Source organism: Alligator sinensis, unplaced genomic scaffold, assembly GCF_000455745.1.
Source record: "Alligator sinensis unplaced genomic scaffold, ASM45574v1 scaffold768_3, whole genome shotgun sequence".
NCBI classification, from domain to species: Eukaryota; Metazoa; Chordata; order Crocodylia; family Alligatoridae; genus Alligator; species Alligator sinensis.
In genome coordinates this window covers 1,554,146-1,563,336 of record NW_005842135.1, presented here as the reverse complement: position 1 = coordinate 1,563,336, position 9,191 = coordinate 1,554,146, and the positions used below count along the sequence as shown (strand labels likewise).

The window sequence follows — 9,191 nt, the reverse complement described above, 5'->3', positions numbered from 1 at the left end:
GCTTTGTAAGAGTTTAAACTAGAAAGTAAAAGCCTTGTTGCTTATAACTTGCAACAGATGCCAGGGAAGAAGGGTGCTATTGATTAATTTCTTATAGTAAGGAATTTTACTCCTGGAGTACATGATTGATGCTTTATTTCATGCTAATGTACCTTTCAAATTAGACTTCAATACTCTTAAAAGGAAGAAACTGTTAGGACAGATTTCAGGCAGTGAAAAATTACCCCTTGGGGTAAGTAGGCTTAGTGTTATAGGCTTATTTTGTACTGTACCTAGTAGAGTTGCTCCACTTGTTTTCAGTCGCATGTTTCTCTCAGATTCAGATATGTATGAAAACAAGTGGAGCGACTCCATTAAGTACACTACATTTCATCTTGGGTCTCAACTGCAGTGCTGTTATCCTAGTCTCTTTCCAAAGACTGTGAATCTTGTAAGTGAGTTCAGACCACTAAAACATGATTTATCTTATACTGTTTTTTGGCCCCCATTTGTCAAATGCACACGTTAATCCAGAAGGACTAGTCACCTGCTTAAAGTTAAGCATATAAATGAGTCTTTGCATCATTAGTGCCTCTAGTTGGATGCCATCATTGTTTTTAAGTCACAAACTGTTATCACTGATGAACTAATGATCTTTGGCGGCACTTACTAAATAGTTACCTTGTTTTTCTTCAGGAGAAAATGGGTATATGTTTTCTTGTGAGGTTTTTTTAAAATACTGTTAATTTTTTTAACATCTTGGAGGAATGTAGGTCTTTTGGGGGCTTGTTTGTTTTGTTTTGTTTTTGGTTACTGATAAGCTGTTGATTGATTTTGAGCAGATTTGTTTTTAGTTTAGAATAGAGAACTTTGGTCGGGTCAGTTTTAAGTTGCATATTTATGGTCTTTCATGTCAGATCCTGGAGAAAATTGTCAAGGGATCCATTAATGCCAGACTAACGGATGGCAAGCTGCTGAATGCCAGCCAACATGGCTTTGTGACTGGTAGGTCTTGCCTGACCAACCTCATCTCCTTCTATGACCTGGTAACATGCACCCTGGACAAGGGAGATGACATGGACGTCCTATATCTGGACTTCAAGAAGTCCTTTGACCTAGTTTCCCATGATGTCCTCATGGTTAAGCTGGGGAACTGTGGCCTTGATCATCATACAGTCCGATGGCTAGGCAACTGCTGGCTACAGGGTTGGACCCAAAGGGCGCATCCACACGAGCGCGCACGTGCCTTTTGCCCTTCCTCAAACCCCTTTGAGGTGGGGCAACAGACCCGTGTGGGAACAAAAAAATGTTCCCCGTGTTGCAAGTTTGCAGTGCAGGGAGAAAATTAGACCCCTGGATATCCAGGGGTCTTAAAAAAATCAATGTTTAAAAAAGTGGAGCAGGGCATGGTCCCTGACTGCTCCCTAAGGCAGCTAGAGGCTGGGTCCTCCATGGAGACACTCTGGCTTTCTGAATAACCATTAAAGAATACTGTCCCTGTACCCTTTTAATATTAAAAACAAATGCTGTAAGATGCTTTTGGAAAATTGATAAAGTGTTTGTATCTTGTGAGCCACTAGATTAGACATTGGAAATTAAACCTGTCATTAATTTGTCTGTTTTGGTTTTGGTGCGGTGGGCTGGATGAGTGCTGCAAGGACTTGCACCACCACCCCTAAAGACCCCACTAGATTGGGGCCCCATGCTGTCTCTGCTTGACCCTATGCTATAGGATCCAGTCCTTAGCCACCTGTAGCCAGCCCCTGTGTGGCTGGATTGGGCCACAACCCACTTCCATGTGCTAATCCAGTGTTTGGCTCATGTGGCTCCCCACAGGTCTGGAAATTTGGCAGCAGAGGAGAGGCAATTGCTGCCAGTACTTCCCACCACCACATTTTTGGACCTGTGGACTGGATGACATGGCTCCATGGGCCAGGGATGAGTGGTGACCTGAGAGTGGTGACTTGAGAGACCAAGTCCTGAACATGACTTTTGATCACTTTTTACATATGCTGTGAGGGAGACTGTGGGCTTTGATTCTCTTGTTTTCTCTAACTTCTGGACTGTTGTACTTCACAAAACTTTAACCACAATATAATTCAAGCACTTCTGCCTATAAGTGATCTTCAAATGGCTCCCATTTCTATAGTAACTAAGTAAGGTTAACTAAACTTCATCCACTTTTCTGAATGTTCAGCCATGCTGGTTTTACTTTAATTATGTTAAATTCTTCAGCTTGTTTACGTGTAGTGCACCAGTTTAACTGAAGGTTTGTGTTTTAAGAATTGATTTAAACTGAAATGGCATTAAAGGCTGTGTGGATAATCTTAGTTTGCTTATGTTGATTAGAAACATGTGTAACATTTAAAAAAAAAAAAAAAAAAAAAAAGAAGCCTCCTTTCAAATTAAATGTCTATGGAAGTTGTGCTGGTTTAGCCAAAGTACAATTTGTATAGTGAAAGTAACCTAATCATTTTGCTGTGTAGCTGTGATAATTGTTAATTTCTGAAAGTGCTTGCCCCATAGTATTTTTCTTAGTCTTCAACCCTAAACCTTTGCAAATGACTGGTAACATTGTCATAAACTAGCATTGGCTTTGTCATATGTCAGATGATGATGATCAGTACTGTCTCACTTTATTTAGGGAAAGTAAAACCGTTGTAGTGGCTTTCTCTCTAATTATATAAAGGCAAATCCCTTTTTCATGCTTCACTAATATTTTTATTTAACACTGTTAGTTGACTTTTTACCCATTAGGAGAATCAAAAGCAATTATGGCATTCTGGATTTATGCAACTTTGGATCACTTCTTTTATCAAGCCTGACAAACTATATACTGGCACGTCTGGGAGTTCTTTTATTATCTTTAACTAATGGAGTTCCCTAGTTCAGGCTTTCATTTAAATAAATTCTTTTAATGATTTACATAAATCTAGTTTTGAACTTACCTTGGAGATTGGATCTCTTCTATAGCATATAATATTAATTGCAAAACAGGAATTTCAGTGCTTGCTCCAATTTTAACCCTTCATTAGGGAGTCTTAATTAACAAAACATTAAGTATACTTTTCAAATCGAAAGTTTTAGCTTTGGCAATATATTGGGTAAATTATGGCCAACTTGCAATTACTCTTACATGTCATGTCCATTCATCAAGGATTCCTTGCTGGAGGGGATCCTGTTCACTCAAAGTTACAGTCAGAAAACTAACTGTTGTAAGGACAGCATCTTGCGCAACACCTGCTACTCTGCACAAATGAGACATTTGCTATTACTACTGTTATCACTGCAGTTTAGAACCCCAGTATTTTCCAGTGCAGAGTGAGTTGCATCCTGTTTTTGTTAATGTATCAAGAATCCCATAAATTAAAATGGTAGTTTTACTGTGAGTTATGAGCACAAGAAATTAAATAAAAGCATGCTTTCAGAAAATAGAGCTTACTGGAATGTACTTGACCTGTGGATAGCAATTAAGTGGCCATAGTCCACTCTCCTGAAGGAACCTGTGAGTATTAATTTGTAAAAGGTATTGACCCCTTATCTTCCAGGGCTTGGTAGTCCACACTTTGTGAACTCCTGTGGGAGGAAATACTGACAAGGTGCACAATGCCGGAGTTCTAAGGAGATGGGGCATTTACATGCTTGGACAAGCTGGTACCTTATTCCCTGCCAAAGCCATGGTCATCAGTGGGATATTGGTGCCCACTGCCATGTTGGTGGACCCAGCGTATTGTTTCCGGCCTGCACAAAGAACAGGAGGGCTTCACTGAGCTTTCTGTCCTGGCCTAACAGCTGCAGAATATCAGTGAAGTACATATCTGGAATTCTGAAGCAAGGGTGTGTGGACATATGCATCTTCAAGTGTCTTTTCTACTATGTAGTCCCAGGGTGACCCATTATTTGGGCCTGTGGGCTGCATAGGTAGCTCTGGGGAGCTGCTGCAAGCTGCTCACCCTCCCCCCACCTTCCTTGCAACAGCTTGGAGTCTGTGTGCCAGGGTGGATAAAAATCAACAATTAAACAAATAAAAAAATAAATAATTGTATTTTTTATTTGTCGGATTTTTATTTAATTGTATTTTTTAATTTTTTTGTTAAGATGCTTTTTAAAAAAAACTAAACCTATATAAAGATAGTTAATGCTCAAAGGTATTGTCATGGAATAGGGATTATAACTTCTAATCATATTCTCTGTGAGACTATATATTCATGTAACCTTTTAAAAAAAGTTTAATGAATAGGTCATGACCGGCCGTGGACTATATTAGGGGCCCAGTCTTACGGGGTTCCCAGAGGCTCCTCTGTAGATTAGTAAAGATTAAAGAAAACCACTCTATCCAGTGGGACTCAGTGCTCAGTCTAGAACAGGGGTTCCCAACATTTGTCTGTCCAAGGGCACATTCGAATTTAAAAGAAAAAGCATTGGATGCCAATGTGAGTATTAAAGTTTAGACTTCAGATCAATCCGATCATCTCATCTATTAGTTAAAATTGCATTAGATCCACAACTTCAAAATGCAGCTTCGCTTTACTTCTGTATTCTTTTGAAGTTTTATCCATATTGCCTGTGGGCACCACGCTGGGAGACCGCTGGTCTAGAAGATCCCCTTAAGCATCTCTGTGATGCTTAGTTCCAGTTTTCAAACTGTGGATTTTTGTCTCTAGAGATAACATCCTTGTTAACAGCAGTATATGGAGATGAGAGAGAAGACCCGATTACCCACCCATAAACCCTATTGTGTCTCTGCAAGTTTGTGTACAGAGTTGAGCCCTTACCTCTCTCTAAAAGTGCAAAGTTTCAAGAAGTTAAATGAATAAAGGATTGTTGGGGGTTGAGTAGATCTGGGCAAGGAGGAGTAGTCTGGAGATAAGTGCAAGTACAAATAAAAGAGAAACATTTTGAGCAGAACATTCCAGAAGTCTTGAGGGAAAAGTTTCTGAGTTTATCCTCTCCATTGATTTGAGAACTAGTGAGGGAATGGTATGGTAGAAGAGAGACCTATCATGGCAACAGGCTTGCCAGACTGTAATAGAGAAAAGAAATCTAGAAGAAGGTGAAGAAAGCCCCAAGCTAATAACTATGGCTGCAGTGCTCGTTTGATGTCTTCCTAATACACTGTGGCAAAAGTATCCCCCAAATATCCATGATTAATCTAGTGAATTGAAGATCATTTACCTCCCAATGACTTCACAAGTATCTGCTTCAGTTAACTTTGGTAAATACAATAAATGAATCACAATTCATTTTTCTGATGTAGCTACAAAATTGATCTGAAAAAATATCAAAATAAATTAATGCTTGAAAATGTATAGAGCAGCAGTGGTCTCCAGCCTTTTTAAGGAGGAGATCACCGTTGGCATTTAAAAGCAACCCAAGATCTACTATGCACCACCACCGTCCCCCCTGTCCGTCGATCCTGAAAATTATTTGGGGGCATGCCTCCTCAGCAGGTAAGTCCCACCTGGCCAGGGCCCCACTGAGCTTACCCCGGCTCCTGCCTCTGCAGAACTGTCCCTCACTTCAGGGGCCTTGATCCAGCCCCCGCCCCTTCCCTCCTCCACGGACTGACCTGCTGGGCTGGGGCGTGTGCATGCATGCATGTGGGCACTCAGTCCCCCCCCCCAGCCTCGGATTTACTCCAAGAGGCTCCAAGATCTACTGGTGGATTGAGATCCACTGGTTGGTGACCACTGGTATAGAGTGTACCTTCTAGAAATGAAACCTAAATCTATCTCTGAGTTGTGAATAATATGTATTAAGCAAGAATGCACTTTTTGTAGAAAACGATTAAATCAAGGCTTCCTGACCAGTAATTTAAATCTATTTGATTTTTAAATTAGATCTACCCTGCTACACCCTGCAGCTCCTCATTGCCAACAGCACATCGCCCCCACCCTGACCCTGGCCTACCTTGTGCCTACTCCGGATTTGCCCTGGCTGGAGTGAACCCATGTGCACAACCCCAACCCACCCTGCGCCTGCTCCGGAACGGGTGCCTGTGTTGAGCAGTGATGGCAACCAGGCAGAAGCTGCTGCTCAGTGCAGGGAAAAATCAGCCCTACCCCATCATCGCTTTTGAGCCCTTCTTGCTGCAGCTGCCCAGAGCCTGTGCCTGGGCTGCCCTATGGCTCCTCTCTGCCATCATCGCCGCCGCCTCCAGGCTGCCACAGCACTGTAGTCTGTGGGTAAGGTGCCTGCTGAAAAGATAGGTAGATAGGGACTTCTGGTTTTTTTCATACTTAAAAAAAAAAAAAACAAGAAGTAACTTGGCCATCTGGTGTGTACTTCTCTAGCCTATGTAAGCACAAGTTTTTACTGATTTCCTTGTTCTCTTTCCTCGTGTCTTCTGGGGCAGGCAGAGGCAGGTGCTTTTTTTAAAGTTGTATCCTGACTTGAAACTCATTTGAAGTAGTGGGGGCAAACGTCCATGTTTAATTGTGATCTGTAGGCATGACTATGTACTTCCCATAATTCAGAACAGAAAAATTCATGCATGTCAAAATTCAAGAGAAGAATATCACCTTTAGTAATAAGCTTTTTCAACTCCATGCTGTATTATTGCATTCATTGCCTTTTGAGGAAATATGCTGTCTTCTTAGGCCCCCTGTCATCCCTGTCCTTTGCATCTCTTCCTTCATCCATTTATCTCTCCTTTGTTTTCTCCTCTGCATTTCCTTTCCTATAGCAATTCCTAGTTTTTCTCTTTGTGGCCTTTATTTCCATCTCATCTATTCCACCTACCATAATGTTTGTCAGTGAAATAATCAATTTTGTAGCCAGAGGGACTTGAAATGTACTTTTTAAAATATGAAAGCTGAGTTTTGACACAGTGTGGATTTGTTCTGCAGGCTACAGAAATACACTGCTGGACAGATCAGGCCTTCAGAACTGTTTGATGCTCAGTATGTAATAAAAGAAACTCTTATAGACTCTGTTGTTCAACCACAGTAGAAAAAATTGCAAAATTAGTAAAGCATTTTCCCATTTCTTATAATCTAGGCAGAAGTCAGGGTAGAATTGCACCTTTTAGACTAACTAAATCAGATATATAACAAGCTTTTGTAAGCAGCAGCTTACTTCATCTAGGCTCATTAAAGTGATATAAACTGTAGTCAACAAAAAAAAATGTACTTTTTATTAATGCAGCTTTGACTTACTGATTTTAACATTGTAGAGTAGGGTTTTTGTTTTCTTAAAACAAAGTTTGATTTTATTTTACTTTATTGCATTTCAGCCTGAGGGTAGACAAAAAGGGGCAGAAACCCCAGATGTTGGAATAATTAAGACGGGGAGCTTGGGGCTCCAGCCACATGCAACTGAGTGGGGTCAGCAGTCCCCTTATCACTCCCCTTCTCCTCTGCACTTGCTGTGAGGGGAGGTGTCAGGGGCCAGTGCCAGCAGCCAAGCTAACGCTTCCCTAGCCCTGAAGCCACCCCTGCATTAAGGGATTTGGATCCTCACTCGCCATATAAAACTGCAGCAGTTGGAAGGCCAAGGGAGGAAAAAACTAGCTGTTGGCAGTGACACCTCCCCTTAGAGCAGGACCCTGCTCCGCTCTATATGTCCAAAGCCTTGAATCCCTGCATTCTGGCACTCCAAAGTACAAATCCTGTCAAGTAAGAGTCTGCTGCCCAGGGTGCAAATTCTGCCAGTTATGCCTCTGTGCACAAGAATAAACAATTACCATTTGTAGAGGATATGTCAAAAGATGACTGAGGCTCTTAAAGCTATTCAGCCCATGAACTTGTGAAAATTGGGCTGCTGGTTGGCATGCTTCAAAATTCTTCAGTGCTGTTCATCAGTGGGTGGCAGATGATGCACAAGGAGTAAATTAGCAGTGAAGTGAAATAATTATCACAAGCAAGGAAAACAGTCTTCTGCTTCACATGACTTGGGTGCCTGTAATTATCAGAGGATGGTATGTTTAATTTTCATTTGTTACTCAGCATTGTCCATATTTGGTGCTGACAATACATGTTTCTGTTCTCATAGCTTATTAACTTTACATTCCTGAAAGTTTTGCAGTTCAGGTTCTGGAATGAAAATGTGTGCTCAGCTATAACAAGGAATCTTTTTTTGAGGTATGCTTGAAATTTCTTACAGAAATTAAACAAAGTATAGTAATTTGTTAGTTGCTTCCCATTTCCCTGTTGTTTGATTGTCCTCACTATTAGGAGAGAGTATTCTAAATGATGTTTAGTACTGGTAAGCCACTATATGTTTGCAGTTCAAGGTAGTATTTCCTGAAGCATCAGTATATTGAGCATACCTGCATGAACTCTGTTTACTCCAATAGGCTGTAAGTGCTGTGTGCTCAATAGTGCTTTTACAATGTATCTAGGAAAAGTCCAGAGTCTATGGATGACAGAATTCATTTAATGCTTGTGTAAGAGTCAACCCTAAAAACATAGCAAGGGAAACTTCTATTATACACACCTGACCTTGTTCTCTGGAATCAGGAATACTCATTTCTGATGGTATGAGTCTTTATTAACAAAATCTTGACCAGATTGTCGAACATAACTGTTAAAGTTCCTGGGTGTCATTGTGTTTGGAAGAGATTCCCATTGATAACACACATTCCTTGTTTTGTGCTTGCAGGAAAGGTTAAAGCTGGTGACTGTCCTGGGTGCTGGGCTCCTCTGCGGAACTGCCCTGGCTGTGATTGTACCAGAAGGAGTACACGCACTTTATGAAGATATCCTGGAGGGTGAGAAACAGACCAGCTTTTATAGATGTCCTTGTGAAAGGCAACAAAGATAGCCTGACAGTTGTCTAAAAACAATTAAAGTTCTTCCTCCATTACCAAAACATCACAGCAGTTGCTTTTGAAAGGAAGTTAATTTGTGTTTTATAGACTGCTACTTTCTGTGGTTTAGGTCCTTTTCAGTTGTTATAACCTTTATAAGGGTTTTATAGATCTTCATTAGGGGTGTACCAATAAAGATTTTTTTGGGCCAATATCTGGCCAGTACCAATCCAATTGCTGATATTCAGCCCAGCAGCTGGTAAGTGTCTGGCTTGTAAATCTGTTGTAGGGGAAGGGGCTTGGAGGGGCAGATTGAGGCCCCTGTGGTGAGGGAGGGAGGGATGGGCTGGCTCTGGGGCTGTGGAGCAGGTGCTGCACAGCTGGGGCAGGGTGCAGGACAGAGCTGCCGCTCCTCCAGGGGCAGGGGCAGCTCCTGCCACTCTGCACACCCTGGGAGGGCATG

At 41.5% G+C, this 9,191-nt stretch overlaps 1 protein-coding gene across 3 annotated transcripts in view; it reads left to right on the top strand.

Moving 5' to 3' along the window:
- SLC39A9 (solute carrier family 39 member 9) overlaps window positions 1-9,191 on the top strand; it is a 40,059-nt gene that overhangs the window by 1,439 nt on the left and 29,429 nt on the right. For all 3 annotated transcript variants that reach the window (XM_025205970.1, XM_006025185.3, XM_025205971.1), the window contains one exon: window positions 8,581-8,689. In XM_025205970.1, the coding sequence (XP_025061755.1) occupies window positions 8,581-8,689 (109 nt within the window). Of the gene's footprint in view, window positions 1-8,580; window positions 8,690-9,191 lie in introns of those variants that run through there.